Source organism: Diabrotica undecimpunctata, chromosome 3 (genome assembly GCF_040954645.1).
Source record: "Diabrotica undecimpunctata isolate CICGRU chromosome 3, icDiaUnde3, whole genome shotgun sequence".
Classification (NCBI taxonomy): Eukaryota; Metazoa; Arthropoda; class Insecta; order Coleoptera; family Chrysomelidae; genus Diabrotica; species Diabrotica undecimpunctata.
In genome coordinates this window covers 92,856,788-92,879,010 of record NC_092805.1, presented here as the reverse complement: position 1 = coordinate 92,879,010, position 22,223 = coordinate 92,856,788, and the positions used below count along the sequence as shown (strand labels likewise).

At 31.8% G+C, this 22,223-nt stretch overlaps 1 protein-coding gene across 1 annotated transcript in view; it reads right to left on the bottom strand.

Annotated features, from left to right (window-relative positions):
• Positions 1-850: 850 nt before the first annotated feature.
• The window catches only part of LOC140437060 (phenoloxidase-activating factor 2-like), a 52,001-nt gene continuing 30,628 nt past the window's right edge, over positions 851-22,223 (bottom strand). Inside the window, exons 2-4 of the mRNA XM_072526307.1 lie at positions 19,434-19,802; positions 18,276-18,556; positions 851-1,373 (exon numbers count right to left, since the gene is read on the bottom strand). Coding sequence (XP_072382408.1) covers positions 1,045-1,373; positions 18,276-18,556; positions 19,434-19,802 — 979 coding nt within the window. The 3' untranslated portion in view covers positions 851-1,044. The remainder of the gene's footprint in view (positions 1,374-18,275; positions 18,557-19,433; positions 19,803-22,223) is intronic.

Here is a 22,223-nt window from a genome sequence, read left to right as displayed (position 1 = left end):
TATAGTCAGAATTTTTTTTCCATGCCTGTATAAGTATCATCTACGATATAACTCGAAAATAAGCTTACATAAATTCAAATGGACACCCGGATAACAAATACCCAAGCAATGGGTATCTATAAAAAATCCATTAGATGCAAAATGACAAGGGATTAGAACATAATCTAACCAGTTTAATATTTAATTACTTGGGAGTGGTAGTATGCGTGAAAGAGAGATGATCGAAGAGGAAGGACCACAAGCCATACAAGTATTATAAAGATAACACGGAAAAACAAATCATGGTAAAATCTATAAAACAAATGTAAGACGTAAGTACACCAGACGTACATGTTAGAGTTTGTTTTACACTTAAAGACTCACAGGATAAAACCTATACAAAGATTTAAAAAATTTACCTGATGGACTTTATTAGAAAAACAAACGACACTCAGCCACTCACACTGCTTGTTTAATATGAAATGACGATGTGATTCTCAAACACCGGCTTTCTGGCGAAATTATGCGAGATTTGTATCGTCTGATCTTTTTGACCAATTAAAAAAATCGATTTTAGAAACAACGATAAGTGTTTATGGCCACTTATGAAATTCCAAGAGGAAGCCTTATACTCCACGTAATTTAAAGATAAACATTAAAATGTTTTCTTCGGAGATTCGTAGTACTTAGTTTAAAATCCTATACAGGGTCGCATAAAAGTTACTGCTTTCTGAACTAAATTAAATTTGAAAAATTTAAGGGTTTTGAATCGTTACAATATTACTTGCCGTATTTTTATAGATAAACTTTATTAGGTTCAGTTTTATGATTCAGAACATAAGGGTGAAACTTTTGATGTGTATTGCATATGTAGACAACAACAAAAATACGTGTATTATAAATGCAAATTTGACTTAATGTACAAATACTTTTTATATAAAACACCAAACATTTATATTTGTTATTTTTTTTTTATTATTTTTTAAATACATTTCATACAATTCGAGACAATAAGGAGACAGTATAAATGTGAAAAAGCGTGTATTGTATACAAAGTATAAAAGTCTATAACTCCAAATTTCTCTTTTTGAGCTCTTCTGATATCCAAGATTTCAATTTTAAAGTACTGGCATACACACCGGGAACATTTTCGGTTCCGCAACCGATACCCCAAGAAACGATTCCCATATGAAAATATCTCATTTGTCCAGGAAGTAAACACATTAAAGGACTTCCTCCATCTCCCTTGCAGGCATCTTTGTTCTTTTCCCCACCTGCACACATGAATGACTCGTTCAGAATAAAACCAGTTCCCAACCTCGTTTTTCGAAGCTGTTCTTCACATTTACCAAATGGTACAATTGGTAACTCAACTTTTTTCAAAACTTTGATACCTGAAAAGAAAACGTGTTTTATTATAAATGCTCGGTCTCAAAGAACTGAATATATAAAAGTTAAAGTCGGGTCCATCGATATTTGTATGTTATGAAATTCGAGTAAGCGATGTCCAGGAACGTATCGCGATATTAGTTGTTTCACCGACACAAATTTTTTGATACAAGTATTGAATCGTAAAATAACAATGTGTAATGTGTATATTATAGCCAATGTGCAGAAAATCTGATTTTGATTTCTTTGTTTTTTAAATGGTTAAAAGTGAAATGTAAAAAAAATTATCACTCTGCCACCCTGTCGGAAAAAATACTAGGTGATACAACGGCACCTTCTATAGGGCTTTTCAACGCTTCTTATTTGTTTCAGGTACTTGTTATGTCATACAATTTTATTATATCTACGTCATACGTCTTTGGTGTGTATAGTTATTGGTACATATTATATACCAATAACGTATGGCGTAGATATATTAAAATTATACGACATATGACAAGTGCCTGAAACATAATGAGAAGCGTTGAAACGCCCTATTAGCGTTTAACGATGAAGTACATAGACGAAACTGTGGAAAAGTGTTTTACATTTACGAAAATATTGTTTTAAACAAAGTTAGCAATTTATAATAAAAAACTGAGTTGTTTTAACTGAAATAATCATCATATTAGCGTACCTTGTCTAAAATATTTCTCCTGCAGACGAGTTCTCATCATCGTCACTATCCACCAGATTAATAATAAGTTGTTCACTGTTTAAAAATAATTGTCCTAATCTACTGTACTCATTTTCTACTTTCATTACATGGTTTACAGTTTTTTTCCAGTCGGTACTTGTAATCTCTGATAGTTCATATCGAATTAAATCGACAATTTTCGCGTCAAATTTTGGAGAACCATTTTTTCTCCGAATCCGTTTTTTTACTTGTCCCCAAATAAGTTGGATATGATTGAATATGCAAAAATAAGGTGGTAACCAACAGTATGGCCATGTTGTATTGCAATAGTGTCCAGTATATATTGTTTCTTATAAGTTTTAGTACGAAGCACTTCAAGTAACTGTTTCTTATTATAGTTGTCTTCAAAATACAAATCATTATCTGAGAGGATATCTTTTAGTTAATGTTTTAAAAAAGAACTGTTAGGAATTTTTTTTGAGAAGCCTTGAGTGGTAGCTAGCATTGTCCATAACTATCACACTGCCCGATGTTATATTGGGAAGTAGTGTATTTTTAAACCATTCTTCGAATATAGTAGAATTCATATTCTGATGATAATTACACTACATGTTTCTATTTTTTTTTCCGCAAGCATTAACCTATTTGGCGCCCAACCATTTGCAGATCTACAGTGCACAATAATCATCCGAGAACCTTTATTCGGAGGTACTCCTTTCAACTGGCACCTAAGTGAACCATCAGTCCAATCTTTGCTAGCGGTATCATGCGTGTCATACCATGTCTCGTCTAAATAATATATAGTACGCTATTGGTCTCGATATTCTTGAATTTTTTTAAAATAATCCAGACGCCAGTGTACTATCCTCTTACTTTCCATAATAGCCACCCGTTTATCAACGGTTTTGTATTTGAACCCAGCCGTATACGTAAAGTGGTTTTAGGGCAGCTTCTTCCCATCGCAACAAGCTTGGTATATATAATATCAATTGTTGGTATTACACTTTTTTTGTATTCCTCGTAAAGCAAATTCCTTTTAGCAACATTTAGCAGTCACGATATTAATTTGTTTAGGTTTTCCAGCATCCGATCTTGTTTTTCTCTTTTTAACACCACTTTTCACGATGTCGCACATGGTAGAATACGGAATTCCTGTTAGAAAGGCCGATTTTCTTATAATACTGCCTTTACAACTATTCTCAGGATCATTTTGAAGATTTTTGTAAACGTTCATACAAATTCTCGTAGATTGTTCATTCAAAACAATTCTTTTCTTTTGAAGACTTAAACACTTTTCTACAGTTACAATCTCAGTATCATTGTTTTTTGTATCACTTACACTTAAAAGATTGTTGACTACTACACTTTCTCTACTACTACTTGGGTTCTCTTACTCGCATGCATGAAAAAACTGTAGGTCATTTTTCCCACGGTCGAAACATTTTCTTTATACACAAATAGACAGTTTCAAAAAAATTAACAACAAAAATATACTACAATTATTATAACTACTCACAACAAAATTTCAACACAACTCAAAATTAAAGCAATGCACAACGCAAAGATACAACTAAACTAAAAATTTGCAAGTCCAGTCCCTTAGATAAGACACATGCCGGTATTTTGCCGGTAAATGAAGTAAATAATTTTATTGCAAAATAAAAACAAGTAAACATAAAAGGAGGTAATTATAACCAATAAATTTTAATAAATAATGTGAAAATATGACTACTCCTATTATTGCTTTAATGATAGATTTCAAAGCCAAAAAATTACAATGTTAGTTACAAATTTACAATAAAGCAATAATTATAAAAATACTACAGTAAAAACAGATACTTTAACTGGATTTAATAGTAACCTCATGACTATGGCAGGTTTCGAGGATATTACGAGGGGATTTGATAATGTTAACCAAGATGTTTTAACGAACAAATTAATTTAAATTGGATTTCTTAAACAATAATTAGCGAACTTTATAACTAAATACTAGCTGTACACAAATAGGAAAATGCATTTAAAAATAAATCAAGTAACGACTACACCTAGAACTACGAACCTTGGACTCCCCCAAGGCAGTATTTTAAGTCAAATTCTGTTTTATTGCATTCAGTGGATGCCAGTAAACTAGTAAAAGTATTATATTTACAGATTTCAAAAGTGTCGTAGAGAGACTAAAAAATATAAGTGCGTCCAAGAACTTAAATCATCTAGAAGCCATCTAATTAATATATATATATATATATATATATATATATATATATATATATATCTATATATATATATATATATATATATATATATATATATATATATATTTATATATATATATATATATATATATATATATTTATATATATATATATATATATATATATATATTTATTTATATATATATAAAGAGTATAGAGCCTTAGAAATGGACAGAAAAGAAAATTTTAAAATTTCGCAAAGATAGAGAAATAAGAAATAATAATTAAGAAGAGTAAAATGTTTACAGAGGCTCAACTCCTGAAAAATCACTATGACACTCAGAATTATCATCACTGAAATCACTACTACTGTCTTCGTTAAGATTAATCATTATTTCATTAAAAACTAAATCTAAAACAGGTTCTTTTTCACTAAAAAATTGTTCGAAACTTTTAGCGTGTTCACACCGTTTTTTCCACTCTTCATTTGAAAACGTTTGAAAAAATTCATCGCAAAAACGATCCACAGAACTAAACTTAAAGTCAACGTTTTTATCGGCCACGTATTTCTTAGGAGCTGACCATACTAATTCTATGGGGTTGAGATCTGGATGATACGGAGGCAGCCGTAATATTATTATTATATTATTGTAATTATATAATAGTATTATTATTGTAATAAAGTTTTCGTCACGATCTATTTTATATCGTGTCGAACTATTTCGTGTCGTGACGACCCGCTTTGCATTTTACTACAGAGAAAAATTTATTTAACATCAGAAAAAAGCATCGCTTCAAAAAATTATTTTTAATATCATAACCTATTACAATAAATCTTTAAAGCGTCTAAAAGGGTACGTTTTCAATATGTCTTCATCATCTAAACGAACCATTATTTTCCATAATATAACTCCAAAAGAGCAACAAATGATATCTAAGAAAATACCAATCACTAAAAATATTAAACTAATATTTTTTTGTAAATCCGTTTTAACAAGTCCCTTTAAAATGCTTATACACCAAATACAATTTAATACCGTTGAATAGGCAGTGGCTATTAAAAAGGGGACCATTGCTTCAGGTCCATTATATAATGTTCCTATAACCATTGGTATGCAAGTTACCAGAAATATAGATTGAAAAAACAGATTAATTTTAAGTGCAAAATTCACTTCTTCAAGATATGGTCCTGTCATAGAGTAATACAAACTCGTTGAAGAATGTAATGTAAAGAGAAAAACCAATACATAACTAACTATTTTCAATAATAATTGTTTCATTCTAAACATTTTGAAGTTTCCCTTTAAATCTAATTATTGACAAGAGAATTATTTTATAAATTTTTTTCTTCTTTTTCTTGTTAGCTACTTTTTAAAAAATGACATCCATAGATGATCTGTTAATTTATTTATATTATATAAGGTTCATTCCATCCAGTTAGAATCTATGGAGCATGATACTATGATTAAGAAGATAAGATATTGCGCATAAGTCGTGACGTAATTGGAGACTTGCACGTTCGTAATGTCAATTTTTGTATGTGTCAATAAATAATTTTTAATAAATAGTTTGGAGATATCCTTTTATGTACGATTACTGTAATTATTAAACCTTTATTTAATATTATTATTTTGCTAATTGAATAATTTTATCACAGAATGCATAAAAATCCCATTTAACTTTAACAAGAATTCAAATTCTGCTCTCCAATGACGGCATGCGCGAACACGACCGATTTTGTGCTACGGGAAGATCCTATGGAGAGGGCATCACGTGACTAAAAACGACCTCACTTCGGCCATATCGTTAAGATTGTTTTGACATATTATATTATTTATCTATGGTTTTGACACTTTTGGCAGATCGTATATGTTTGTTTATTATATTTATACGTTTATTGTTTTTCGAATATTTTTAATTTTATAATACTTTTATAGAAACTGTAATAATATATTGTGATAGTGCATAATAATGGTTTCTTGTTCTCAACGTAGTTGCAGTAGCAGAAGAAATGTTAATCAAAAATCTTCCGGAATAATGTTCTACAGGTTAGTATACAAATATGTAAACAAAGTAATGGGCCGTACTTCAGAGAATAAATTAATAGTATTTGACTGTATTAATTTATGTATCTATGTATAATAATATATGTATGTATAATAATATGTTATCTATGTATAATAATAATAATAATAATATATCGTGTTTTTAGTGTTTACCGCGGGATAAATAAATCATAGTTTATTAAAAATGTATTGCACTTTTTAAGATTACGATTAAATCTTCTGAATAACTAGTCATATTTTTATAGTATTTTTAAGATTATTGAGTCCGGCCATGATCCCACCGCCATATTGGTATCATCGTTAGCCACGCCTACCTACGCCGTTTTTAATACACACGTTAATATGCTCATAGCTTCTCCATAGATTTTAACTCGATGGTTCATTCGCTCAACTCGGGCATATTTTGACAGATTCATAGCTGGAAACCTACAACACAAAAGTTCCTATCTCACAGTATTAACAGCTTTTATTACAGACTTCTTTCATTGAAAAAAAGAAGAATTATTATAAATAGTGTAAGTTTATACTAAACCCATAAAATTTTGGAACGTATATATTTAAAACATATATTTCAGTTGCTATAATTTAACATATTAGTAGTAGTATACAGCGTTCAACGTTAAGAAAATAACATTAGGCTTATGGAGATCAGTGTTGCCAAAACTCTCAGGCATGCGGTTTACTAGATTGTCGATATATTTAAGTGTAAAGTCAGAATAACAACTGAAGAACCACAGAGCCTTATTATCATTTTAGTCTCAGAGAACGACATAAAATCGCTGACATACGTACACCGTATTATTTTAAGTTGCAATTAGTAATTAGATATATCCATTCCAAGCGGTCCGTTTATTTGCTTTTAAATCTTTAATAGCCGGCAAAGTGCATGATTTATTGTAAGCAATATTTTCTACTGATTTCTATGATTCATGGTATATGATATTCTTACCGAAAAACAAATAAACTGTCGTTACTATAATTAAAATAAGATAAAATAAAATTATCTTTTGTAAATACTATTTATTTAATTAAAATCATTTTCCCTACTTTTCATCTCTTGTTTCGAATGGGCACTTTTGGTCAACTATTATTAAAAAACATTAATTTAATTCATGTCTGTGAAAACGAAAATACGAATTATACAACCCTGAATCGCGCTTGTGTTCATCGTGGCATCGCTGCGCTTCTATCGTCGATAAGAAATACATGGCCCTATCTCCGCAATGTTATTTTCTTAACGTGAAACGCTCTATAGCATTGTTCAAAAAAAAAAAACAATGCTCTATTGTACATGTTCTTTTTTAAACAATGGTGTACAAAAAGGGTGTACATATGTGAAATTATAAATATAATTTCAGTAAATGAGGACTGTATTACATAGGGCTGGTTCAAATAAATTAGGATATGTGGTAAAAGGTTATACAGATTATAGCAAATAAAAAGTTTATACAAAGTCTTACCAATTCTTCTGCTGCACATACACACACTCGCGGTATTTGGAGGCTTCAGTCGCGGTTGTTCTTCATACGGGGAAACTGTCCGGTTACCGGTTTCTGAACACGTGTTTCGCTTATTAACACTTAGATCACGATGTAGAGCACATTTGCGTCTGTACACGATTTAAAATAGTACTTGCGGTATTTTTCGCGTAATTATAAGCGAGGGAGATAATTAGAGTGGAGAAAAAGCTTGGTAAGTCTGTACCAAGCGATAGGTAGCGATAGAGAGATTATACGTCTGCCTAGTGGGACTCAGCAGACGAAAGAGAGGACGACTGTTTCTAGCAACAGTCAGTAGTCAAGAGAGAATGTCCGTTATCATCGAGAGACAACAGGCAAGAGAGTGAGACTTTCTTTGCTATCTTACAACTGTCTGTATTTCTAATGGAGTGGGGTTAAAATGTGAGTAGGAAGGGTTGGAGAACGGGAAATAATTGTAAAATTGTGGTAGAATGGTAGCTAGTAATACAGCGAAAAAATGACATGATTTTTCGCATGTGAAAAAATTGAACATATTGGGGGCGGGCGAGAAGAGTTACGCCACTGGGATAGGGTATCAAATAGTTACTTCGAGAACGAGGGTAAACCAGTATACATTAAGGGTACTGTTGTAATGAACTAAGATAACTAAAAACTATTTAAAATCTAGAGAAACTAAAGTCTATAGAAACTATATACATGTTTGGCAGAAAGTACCACTATTGGTTAAAGGGTAACCTAGCTACTTTCTTTATTGACCTAAGATATTCGCCATTAGGTGTGGATACCCTAACAGTTCGAACAAGAGAGTCTTTGCCTGGGAGCACTTCGATAATCTTTGCCAGAGGCCAGAGGAGTGGGGGAGTCTCTTCATCTTTAATTAGTACAACATCACCTATCTTTAAAGGATCAGTAGCGATGTTCCACTTACTCCTACTTTGGGTCATATGCAAATATTCCACCGACCACCTTTTCCAAAAGGTTTGATGAATTTTCGAGATATGCTGAAAGAGGGAAAGACGGTTCTGTGGTATTTCTGAGAGATCTGGTTCTGGTGGACTTGTGAGACTTTTTCCTACAAGGAAGTGTCCGGGCGTTAAGACTGAGAGATCATTTGGATCGTTTGAGAGCTGAGTGATAGGTCTTGAGTTTAAAATGGCTTCGATTTGACAAATTATTGTATAAAAAACTTCAAAGGTAAAACGAAGATTTTCTACAAGACGATAAAGATGGTATTTGGCACCTTTAATCCCTACCTCATGCAACCCAAATTGAGAAGGGTTACGAGGCACTCCAAATTTAAAACGAATATAGTTTTCAGAGCAGAAATTAGTAATCCTCTGCGAGAAGTTCTTACTTTTAAAGAGTTCGTTTAACTCAAGAAGCTGATTGCGGGCACCATAGAAATTAGTAGCATTGTCTGACCATATAATCTCGGGAGCGCTCCGCCTTGCAATAAATCTTTTAAGGGTGAGAATAAAAGCATCAGCTGTTAAGCCGGTGACAAGTTCGATATGAACACATTTGGTGGTCATACATATGAAGAAGGCTATGTATGCTTTATATAATGGAGCCTTTCTAAGATGAGAGGATCGGATCATGAAAAAACCTCCGTAATCTACTGAGACCTTTTGGAAAGGTCTTGTCGAGAGAACACGATCGGGATGGAGATCTGCCATAAGTTGTGTTGACTTGGGTGTCATGAAACGGAAACATTTCACACAGTCGTGTATTATCTTCTTTGTTTGTCTTAGTCCAGAGATAGGCCAATATTTCGAACGAAAATTTGACAACGTGGTCAAGGCACCTGCATGTTCCAATTTAACATGCATTTGTTTTATCATTAATTTGACAACTGAATGATTAGATGGTAGTAGCAAGGGATGTTTCTGTTCGAAAGAGATAGGGGCAAATTCTAATCTACCACCTACATGAAGAAGTCCAGTTTTCTCAGAGAGGAAGGGGTTTAGTGCCCTGATAGTTTTATCAGAGATTATTTTCCGATGTTTTAACTCATGAAATTCTTTAGGAAAGGCCTGTGATTGTATGTACTTAACAATCACAGTGGTGGAGGAGCTTATTTCACAAACCTGCAGTGGTCCTAATTCTAAAGGTGAATTAGTATGTCTTTTTCTTAGATTTGAGAGAAAACGAAAAACATATGCCAGAGTTCTCTGAATTTTTGAAAATGACGAACATTTATTAAAAAGGGTTTCAAGCGTATTATTCACTTGAGATATGTCAGAGATTGTGCTTAAAGTAACCTGAGTGTGTCTGAGTTCCAGTAAATCTCCCGTCCATTCTTTTATCCTGAATTGAGAGTAGTCTATTACACTGGAAACTAAAAAGGGGGGACATTCGGTCCACAATTTTTTTAAAATTGACTGAGTGATATCTGAGGCTCTAGAGGGCAAATCTGCTACGTTTAAAGAGGAAATTACATGATGAAATAAAAAGGATTTACTTAATTCTTTGATTTGACTGACACGATGAAGTACAAATGGATTCCATGTAAATTTAGTTGTTAAAATCCATGTTAAAGCGATGAGGCTGTCTGAAAATATGTGAACTTCAGATATTGTGACGTTTTTTGAAAGAACCTCAAGTACCTTTCTAGTAAGAGTGACACCTAATAAGATACCAGACAATTCTAACCGAGGAATAGTTAGTTTATTTTTTAGTGGAGCTATTCTAGTTTTCGATGCTATGAGGCGAGACGTGACTGTGTTGTCACTATACACGACTCGAAGATAGACACAAGCAGCATAAATGTCCTGAGAGGCATCGGTGAAACAATGTAATTGCATATCCGATTTAGGCAGTGGAAGTGTCAGGCATCTGGGAAATGTAATTTTAGATATTGATTGGAATGTATCCAATAATGATTTCCAATCTAAGATCAATAGGTCATCCAGTATCTCACTGTCCCAGTCTAAGGGTAATGACCAGAGACGTTGTAAGAACCGTTTAGAGTGTACTATAATGGGTGAGAGTAATCCTAAGGGGTCATACATTCGTGACACATAGGTACATAATTTTCTTTTTGTTAAGGGAGGCGCCTCTTCACAAATAGGCAACTTAAAAGAAAAATCGTCTTGATAAGGTGACCTGTTAATACCTAGGACCTTAGAGAAGCTACTAACTAAGTCAAGATTAACTTCTGAAGTGAAGATCATATTATGCTCATTTGAAAAGGCACGAGAATTTAAATATATTTTATAGAGTTGGAAACCGTGAATGTTCAGAAGCGAGCGTAGTTGAGAATAAAGTATGTGTAACCTTTCCAAGTTATTGGCGCTGGTCACGATATTGTCGATATTTGCATAATTTTTTATAGTATGAGAGGCTACTGAGTGTGTGGTTTGGTTAACAAAAGTTTGAACCTGAGGGACAGTAAACAACGGAGTAGGGCACGTTACATTAACGTTCACCATATCAGGAGGCGGCAATGCACACTGGGCCTCCAGTAACAGAATATGGTTGGGCACTGCAGGAGCTGTTGTTACTTGGCCCTCTACGAATGGTAGGGCCACGGTAACAGAAGAAAAGGCAGGTTCTACTGAATCTAATGAATTAGATTGTGAGGTGGTATGAGTAAGAACAGTTTGTATTGAGAGAAATTTGATGACATCCGTGTCAATACGAGGCTGTGAGAGGAGTATTTGATTTTCGTGTGTTAGTGGAGGAGCAATGGATTTATTCCGAGAAGGGATAATTTTCAAAAAATTGACATGTACAGCACCTTCACAAGGTGTTGCAATTAATAATAAATCAATAGATTTTTGTGTAGGAATTTTATTGAAATGTAAGAAAGTGGGAGTGAATATATTCTGAGCTTGAATAGAGAGTTTATTAACCTGTCGTATATTTAGAGCATTTAAAGTTTCATGTTGAGAGATATCTTGAATTTGTATACGAGTTTGGGGAGGTATATTTGCCAATTCCGCTTGCACACCGCAAGAAGGCGGTACTTGAGTTAAGTTTTCAATAACCAATGGAGACAAATTGACAGTTTTTAGAATAGGAGCAGAGATTAAAATATTTTGTGTATGTAAAACTTGACTTGAAACCAAGGTATTGGATTCTTGTAATATTTGTGGGGGAGAAATGTTAAGAAGCACGGGAGATGCAGATATTACAGTTTCAGTAATCATATTTTGTTCTGGAGTATTTTGAAAAGTGACTGTTTGTGCTGGTAACACAATTTTTAAGAGAGGCTGGCCTATTACATCTTGAGTACTAATGTTATTAGAAGTGTTTTTATAAGTCGGCTTTTGAAGCTCTTGCGTCTGAGCTTGAACAATTGCAGAACTAAACGAAGTACTTATAGTTATTTCTTTCATCTCTTTGAACTGATTGGGGAGGGAGTCAGAGTAAAATGTATTTTTAACTTCTTTTTGGCCATTTATATTCAAATCGGTACTTTTAACAATGTGTTTACTGGAAGTATTCGCCTTAAATTTTGTATCAAATTTAAAAGCCTGTTTAGCTTCCAGTTTTTCTTCTAAGAAACATAAAGCATCCATATATTTTTCATAAGTAATATCTACTTCCTCACTTTCGAGAATAGTTTCGTCGTCAGCCAGGTTTTCCAAAGCATCCAAATACGATTTATAAGCTGCCCTAAGCTGAGTAATATATTCTCTAATTCTACAATTAGAGAGGCCTTTTTCATTTAAACTAACAACGTTCGCAATTCTGGCGATATTTCTTTGTGAAACGTGCATTGCATAAAAATATTCTGCAATTTCTGCCATTTTGAATTGGAGTATATTATAGTTATATAGAGTATAATAAGAGTGTACCAGACAGAAATGAATGATAAAGAGAATTAAACCTACCGACCCTTGGAAAGGGTACAAAGAGAATAGAAAAAATATGTATATAAGAGTGTAATGAGATTGTCAGTTTCTTGTTTTTTTTGTGTGAAAATTATATTTGGTACGTGAATTTAATTTAAATTAACACTGAGATAATTTTAATTGATTTAATCAAGCAATTAATATGCAAATACTTTCTAAGAGCAGAGATTATTGTAAACATTTAGTTTGTGTCATCGAGCGATTTGAATAAAGCAATTATTATGCTAGGGATTAATGACAATAACAGCGGAGAATTCTTGTAAAAATTTATTATTCAGAACAATAGGACAAAATCCCAAATTATTTACCTAGACGTGTACCTCTGGCAAAACGTTTCAGAGAACAATACAATTAGTTGGGATTATAATGAGAATCTTTGGTTGACAAAGGCTGGGATTTTTACTACGTCACAGGTATCTATCAATGGGTCATTCTACCTGGCTTCCTAACGTCCTTTAACAATAGAATCATAAAATTGGAATTTACACAGATAAGAATTATTAAACAACGATCTATCAATATATCGATTTATCAATAGATACGTATATACACATATATATATCAAAGAACATATACACATATATAGAAATACATAATTTCGAAGGACCAAATTTAATGAGATTTACAGCAGAGATAAGATTTATCTGAACCTAATTGGATCAAAATATGTTCAATCGAGCATGAGATAAAACAGAGAGAATAAGTATTTACATATGACTCAAAAGTGTACCAAACTATGTATAATCAAGATTTGAGACAGAGAGTGAGGGAGAGATTATGATATTATGATTTATATCCGACTCGAATAGACCACAATATGTACAAAAAGGGTGTACATATGTGAAATTATAAATATAATTTTAGTAAATGAGGACTGTATTACATAGGGCTGGTTCAAATAAATTAGGATATGTGGTAAAAGGTTATACAGATTATAGCAAATAAAAAGTTTATACAAAGTCTTACCAATTCTTCTGCTGCACATACACACACTCGCGGTATTTAGAGGCTTCAGTCGCGGTTGTTCTTCATACGGGGAAACTGTCCGGTTACCGGTTTCTGAACACGTGTTTCGCGTATTAACACTTAGATCACGATGTAGAGCACATTTGCGTCTGTACACGATTTAAAATAGTACTTGCGGTATTTTTCGCGTAACTATAAGCGAGAGAGATAATTAGAGTGGAGAAAAAGCTTGGTAAGTCTGTACCAAGCGATAGGTAGCGATAGAGAGATTATACGTCTGCCTAGTGGGACTCAGCAGACGAAAGAGAGGACGACTGTTTCTAGCAACAGTCAGTAGTCAAGAGAGAATGTCCGTTATCATCGAGAGACAACAGGCAAGAGAGTGAGACTTTCTTTGCTATCTTACAACTGTCTGTATTTCTAATGGAGTGGGGTTAAAATGTGAGTAGGAAGGGTTGGAGAACGGGAAATAATTGTAAAATTGTGGTAGAATGGTAGCTAGTAATACAGCGAAAAAATGACATGATTTTTCGCATGTGAAAAAATTGAACAAATGGTAGTAGTTATAATTTAACATACCAGTAAATATTTGTATTAATCACGCTGTTTGTTTTATTTTTGTCATTGTTTGTTATTTCTATTTAGTTTATATTTTCACTTTTATTATTATGAATAGCCAAATTGTTCCAGCAACTAATAGGTTGGTAAGTTTTTCTTTAATAAATATGATAAATGTTCTTTAAGAGTTAACATTTTTAGATGAGCAAGGATGCAGTCAATTTACAAGGCAAACTTGGGTATTCCCTTGTGTAGTAGCATGTATTTGCTTTGCTAATTCCTCTTTGTGTAGGGAAGTATACTTATTTTGTAAGATCATAAAACCAAGTTTTATGTTTATTCCATCCTAGTAAAATGTCAACAATTAAGTATCTCGTAAGACCTTTTCTGTATTCATATGTATCTGTATGTTCTGTATTCTAAATTCGTAAAGTTCTATTTTATTTATGTTTGTTTACTAGTAATATTGGCTTTGAACACGCGTGATTGGTTGTATAGTAATTTCCAGCCACTTGTAGTCTGTCAAAAAGTAACAAACTTCGAAAAAAAAAAAAAAAAAATTACTAAATTCACTAGACAGTTTGGACTGGGAATAGCGAACCGACTAGACCACATATTACATGTACTGAATATATCTTAACAAGACACCTGAACCAAATGCAGTCAGAAAAATAAAATAAAAACTGACTATTATAGTTAAGTACCGAGAATAACTATTATTGTTCGGAAGCTATTTTCTTGTGGCATTTTAAATTAATTACTATTTAAATGGGAATACGCCACAATTAAAGGTTAAAATAAGTTTATTGACGTTTCAATTTCCACTTCGGAAATCGTTCTCAAAATACAAACATTAGTAAATATAAACAAATTTTGTTTTTTGTTACTTAGTGAAAAATTCTTCTAATAATTTAATTTTATCTGACTCATCTATATTGACAATTCAGACATACATTATACATTTTAAAGTAGATGACTTTAAAATGATATTGCCAATATTGTTGAGTTGCGTTCCTGGGACGATCTTACTTATAAGATAGTTCATTCGATTACATGAAATCAACTTTAACTTGAGAATATCCAGATAAAGTCAGATAAAATTAAATTATTAGAAGAATTTTTCACTAAGTAACAAAAAACAAAATTTGTTTAATTTACTAATGTTTGTATTTTGAGAACGAGTTCCGAAGTGGAAATTGAAACGTCAATAAACGTATTTTAACCTTTAATTTTGGCTTATTCCCAATAAAATAGTAAGAGAATAACTATTGTCTATAAATTAACAATAGAAATAAATTAAGTTAAGGCATTGATTGATAAAATGCGTTAGGCTTTCACGGCCATCATCGTCCGACTAAAAATCGTTAAACTAAAACAGTTTAACAGCTTCGCTTTCTTCTTACTGCTTCGCTTGTAAGCTGAAACTACTACCGCTTTGTACTAGGGGGGGCCATATTTATATTTTCTACTCGCATCAAATCACAAAAGTGTCATCCTGTAAGACGAAGACCCTGTAGAGCTCACAATAGGGCGTAGAGGTACATAGTCTGTGTGAATTTTCGGTAAGCCATATAAGTGTGGTGGTACTCCGTCTACAGTGTCTCCGTCTTACAGCCTTGCTAAATATCTGGCGCATATTTTACAACCACACATAGGAAAAAACGATGTAAATAACTTTACAGGAACCTGACATTCTTGTTAACTTTGATGTTGTTTCCCTATTTATAAAAGTTTCCCTAGAAGACGTTCTGAATTTAATCGAGGGAACTGTAGTAGTTCAGTGACTAGTGAGTGTAGTAGTGTCTGGGGGCTCGGGACTCTGAGACCTCGGAAGCCCTGAAGAAGACATCAGAGAGGATGTCGAAAGCTCGGCAAAATGGATATCGACGTGGTTCAACCCGGAAGGCTGGTGAGTTTAATATTCATTTTTATAATATATATATATATATATATATATATATATATATATATATATATATATATATATATTTATAGAAAGCTCAAATCTAGTTTATAGAATCCTATGCGAAAATTGTGATAAGTCATACATCGGACACACATCTAGAAATCCAATAGGCAGATTAACATCACATAAAAGTGACCTTAGAAATAATAAAAATACGTGTGCATTAATAGATCATACAATTTATAAGAATCAATCATTTAACTTCAATGAAACTAAGATATTAAGACGTGAAAACCAATTAAATAAAAGAGAATTCTTAAAAATGGTATGTATAAATAAATATCAATGCGTTAGTAAAAAAACTGATATTGCTAAACTAAGCAATATCTATAATTACATTCTGTCTTACAAAAACTAATACTATAATTCCTTAATATTAAATTTTCTGACTAAATCCAAAAAAATTTAAATATTCATATTTGGCGCCACTTTGTACGCAACCATATAGCAATCGAAAACTAGTTATTAACAACAAAAAATATAATAAACAGAAACGAGTGTCTTTCTGACATAAAGCAAACATCAAAATAATAATCAATCATGATTATTACAAAATTAAATACAATTGAAATATTGTAATTACATATATACTTTAAATAAGTTATGTTTAATGTTTTGTGAATTTCAAAATTGAGTGGGTTAATCTCATGTTGTAAGTTTTTGTGCTAGTTTTATACAATGTTTTTTAATTCTAATTTCATTGTACCTATTTACAGATAAAATAACTATAACCATATTTAAGCATATAATGAAGAAGCGAATAAATTTTGCGAAAGCTAGATAAAGGAAAAAAAAATGGCTGATTGATGGCTGATCTCAGAAAGACGATTATTTGTTAATTCAGTTGATTATGTTTGTGTACCTTTAACAAAAAATGTTAATATCCTAGCTTGCTTTATTTGTAGCTATAATTGGGTATTTCTGTATTACATAACTTACTTTTTTAGTGAACTCCTCTAATTACTATTTTACAGTAAAGTATATTCCAAAGTATATATTAATTTAATTAATAATTAAATTAAATTAATTAATTAAGATTAATTATTAATCTCTTTCGTTTGTTAAAAAAAACAACATTCGGAACAAACGATCACCTGCAAACAGTAAAAACCTTGATAGAAAAGTCGTTAGAATAAAACAGACCACTGGTACTTATCTTCATAGACTTTCACAAAGCCTTCGACACTGTGGATTTAGACAGCATTATAACTGCTCTGAACAATAGTAGAATAGATTACCGGCTCACAAAGTTAGTACAAACATTATACCAAAACGCCACAATGCGTGTAAAACTACATAATACCACCAGAGAAATTCATATCATGCGAGGTGTGAGACAGGGCGACACTCTCTCACCTAAATTATTTGTAACGGTCCTCGAATACGCCTTTAAAATGATAAAGTGGGAAAATCGAGGAATAAAAATATATGGAGAAATGCTGAATCATCTGCGTTTTGCCGACGACATAGTACTTATTACCGAAGATCTGGGTGAAGCACAACAAATGGTGTACAAGAATTAGAAAACGTATCTTCAACAATAGGTCTAAAAATGAACATCAGTAAGACCAAATTTATGACAAATTTAGTTCCCAGCGAACACCTAATCATCCAAAATCAAGTGGTAGAATTGACAGAAAAGTACATATATCTTGGTCATGAAATCAGAATAGGCAAGGACAACTAGACCTGCGAATATCAACGACGAATAACACTTGCTTGGGCGGCGTATGGTTCACTAAGAGACATCTTTAAGAGCAACATCCCGATAGCTATGAAACGGAAGACATTTGACCAATGCGTTCTTCCTATTATGACATCCGGAGCAGAAACTCTCACGCTCACAAAAACAATAGCACTAAAAATGCGAGTGGCACAAAGGCCCATGGAAAGATCAATTCTCGGCGTGACAAAAAAAGACAAAATAAGGAATCAAGACTTAAGGAAAAGAACAGGTATCAATGATGTCGTCGAACGTATAGCCAAGCTGAAATGGAATTGGGCAGGTCACATAGCGAGACTGATGAATTATTAATCTTGATGAAAAAATTATGAAAATCATACATTTATTAAACCTGTCATGTAACGTTATACTAATAAAAAGTTAATTCGAGATCTTTAAAAATATCCAAAAAAATGTTACCTGCTTCCTCGGATCCTTTTCCCCATCCTGCAACAAGACATCTACCAGAATTCATGTTGAGATTATCAGGTGGTAAGCAAAGGGTATTTATGGAATTTGTTTTCGTAGATTCGAAAGGTCGATCTAAGATTAATAGAGCTCCGTCATTGTAAAGGGCACCTCCATAATATTTTGGATGGTTTACTATTTCTACGACGTTTCGCTCGTTATCGACATTATTTCCAACTTTGGCCAGTTCCACATCACCAGTGAGGATTATTTTAAAGTCATTTGCATTTTTCCTGTAATCAAATTGTAATATAGAATATAAATAGCTACATTATATTAAATAATAATACAGATATCAATGAGATATTTCACAAATAACCGATGACCGTAGAGTAATAAATGTAAATTTATGTGACAAATTTACGTCACTGGAAAATTAAAAAAAAATCTCTAGAAATTGAAACAAAATTTCCCAAAAAAGCTGAAACTTAATTTAGTATAACTCCTGTTAAAAATAATAAATCTTGGAAGACATACATCTCATCTTTAACGTAGGAAGCATACTAAGGATTTTGAAGATGGGAGAATATGTTATACAGTTTTTTGTTAATTTTTTTCGTTTATTGTTGTGCTTTTTTGACAGTTTTGAAAAAATCTCTCAATGAATAAATTTTCTGACTCAAGCTTAAAGTTAATAAATAAATATTATGATTTAACTGAAAACTCTTGCCCAATAATGTATCTCAATGCTCTGTACAAGTTTCGTTTAATGACATAGGCCATACTGCCAGTAACAACATGCTAATATTGTCTAAACAACAGGATTGTCTGATATAATATAAATTTTATTAAACAATTAATTGAAACTAGGTATAGTTTACAAATTAATAGAATTAGCACAACAAAAGAGCATGTGATAATCATACATGTATATAAAAAAGTTATAAAAAACTTAAGTAAATAAACATTAAAAAATTGATATTGTTCCTTAGTTTATATTGGATTGACGGTCGTACTCCTTTTCTCGATATATATATATTATTATAATTATACGATGTGTCTATTGTAGTAACTATTTAATATTACTCTCCCTAGCAAAATCTCAAGATTTAAATAAATTTATTTCCTACTCTTCCATCTTCAATTAAAATACTTTACAGAAAAACATACCTATGGAAGTAGTGATTGGCTGTTAAAATAACTTTGGGATGTATCAGCGCTCCACTGGCATAGAAAACCCATCTTTCCTTTTTATTTATCTTGTAAATAGCCGTAATCCATGGGAACTCTCCGTCCAGTGGATTGACTTCTTCATCACTATCCTCGTCCGTCATAATTCTGACATTAATTTTAGTTCTTTGAACTCCACACTGATGCGTTGGGACTATAGTCGAATTATCATTTTCTATCTCAGGATTTCTGTTCTCAGCACTACTGTTGGTGGTATTAACTTTGCAGCAGACAAACTCTCCTTCGAATTTTCCTCCTTTGCATTGGATTTTAGTAGTGTTATCTTGTTTGGCCTCATTTTCACCTAGTCTAGAATATAAAATTAAAACGTGAATTAAAAAATATTAACGTAATTTTATAGATTCATAACGAAAATTTATAAATACTGATTTCTTTTTAAACTAATAGGTTAAAAATTATAAGAACAACAAAAAAATAAAATTGTCTGATTCTGATGATAAATTTAAGTTATTCAACACGTCTGACGCCTCAAACATTTCGGAAAATCAAAATGGTTTTCTTCTGTGACGAAATTCATAGATAACCAGCAAATGTTTTCAGAATAGTTTCATTAACAGCAGCAAAAACAACTTTTTATATTGTCTGACGGAACTTGTTTTCCGATTTTCCCTTCTAACACGTGAAAGTGGTCGATTTTATAACTATTAAAAAAAATTACTACCACCCATTTTCCAAACTGTTGTTAAATGAAACATTATACATGTGATATAATAATTGTTTGATAGTAAGATGGGGTCATTTTCATAGAATTTTATAAAAATTAAATTTTATATTAATTTTTTTATAGAAAATATGGGGTCTTGCCCTAGTCTAGTATATATATATATATATATATATATATATATATATATATATATATATATATATATATATATATATATATATATAGTTTTCGCCCATTTTACAACATTAATTTATTTTTGAAAAACGTACTACTATAATTAAAAAAAAAGCAATTTTAAACGTTTTAGATCATTTGTAATGTGAAAGTTTAAATTCAGCGTTTTTTAGCTCCGGAAAATCAAAATTAAAAGTTATTGCTAGAGGTTTTAAATATTAGGCTCTAATAATTATAACTTTATAGTGATTGGTCAAATTATAGAGACAATCAAAACAGGACAGTTTATATTTTTTAACACCTTTATAAAGGCTGACTTCATTTGTAACAAAATTTAAAAATTGCATACGAAAGCTGCACTTTTTACCTTTAAAACGAATTTTGATTTTAGTCGATAAGATACTAATATTAAAAGATATCGAGTTTTTACCGTCGAGTTGCGTTGGAGGCATAGTTTGGACGAGGCTACAGCCTGATTTCACAACTTTTCACAAATAAAGAGTAAAACCAGTCCTGATATATTAAAAGAAGAAATAGAAAACGCAACAAACACATAGGTGATAAAGATGTGAAAATAATCTTGAATTTATATTGTAATTAGCGAGCAAATATAAGAATAGAAGATAAAGTTTCAGACATAATAGGAGTAACACAGGGATACAGGGAGATGTGCAGGGAGACAGGGATGTATATTGTCTCTACTACTGTTTAACGTCTATAGTGAATACATTTATCTGGAAGTTTTTGTTTCAAGCGCAAATGAACAAATAATCGTCACTGTTAAAATTATACATAGCATTAAATGTGCAGACAATACTGTGCTTTTTGTTAAAATATCGGAAGATCTTTTTCTAGAGAATATGAATATGAATAATGTGAATAGAGTATCTTTAGTAAAAATACATTTCATTATAAAAACTTTACTGTAAATAGCACCGTCATTTAAGCGGTGACTAATTACAAATGCATGGGATCTATAATAAAGAAGGCAAATAATCGAAGTGAAAAGACACATTGAAATTACTATGTCCATTTTCATAAAAATGAGGAAATTGTTTAATAATGGTGATATTAGAATTCCTCTACAAATATGAATGTTAAGATCATGTTTAGCAAATAATAAGTGAAATTAGTAATCCAAAATCACGCACCGTAAGTGGTGAAATTTAGCCGACATAACATGTATATCATGAATTCTCAAAAAATTTGAATTCGATCATTGCTGGCGCCTAAGAAAATATGTTTCCTTGCTGGTCACTTTACATTGTACCAATATAATATTATATTTATGCTAATAATAATAAAAATAATACATTAGATTTAGTTGAGAAAATAAGGTTTCATTAACGTTAATAATGTGCCGACTGAGCAGATGAGCGGAAGTCGACTATACTAAAGATGTAAAATACTTTTAAAACATGCCAAAACGTGTTTATTTGGAAGAAGTTATACATCTTATCATGCAGTACATGAATAATATTGTTACAAATACGATATTTCAGACAATTGATTCTATGTCTTTCTTGAGTGTCAAATAACCGAGATAGTCTATTTAATAGCGGAATTAGTCAATGTCCTCACATTATGTTGAAATGTGTTTACACTGCTAAATAAATACACAACAGATGAATCAACAGCTGAATCAGCGGATTGATGCAACGAAGCAAATACTTTTATTTTACAACCGTCAATAAAAACTGAAAATTCCGCCAAATGAAGAATTAGAATACAAAGTAAACGCTTTTGCTTGGTATGAAACAGGAATATTAACACAGCCCAACAAAATGAAAAACATTGGTGCTTGAGAAATAACGAATTTTAAATAATTTGATGCTGTGATTCCAAAAATGTCTTCTTTTTTTCATAGTATT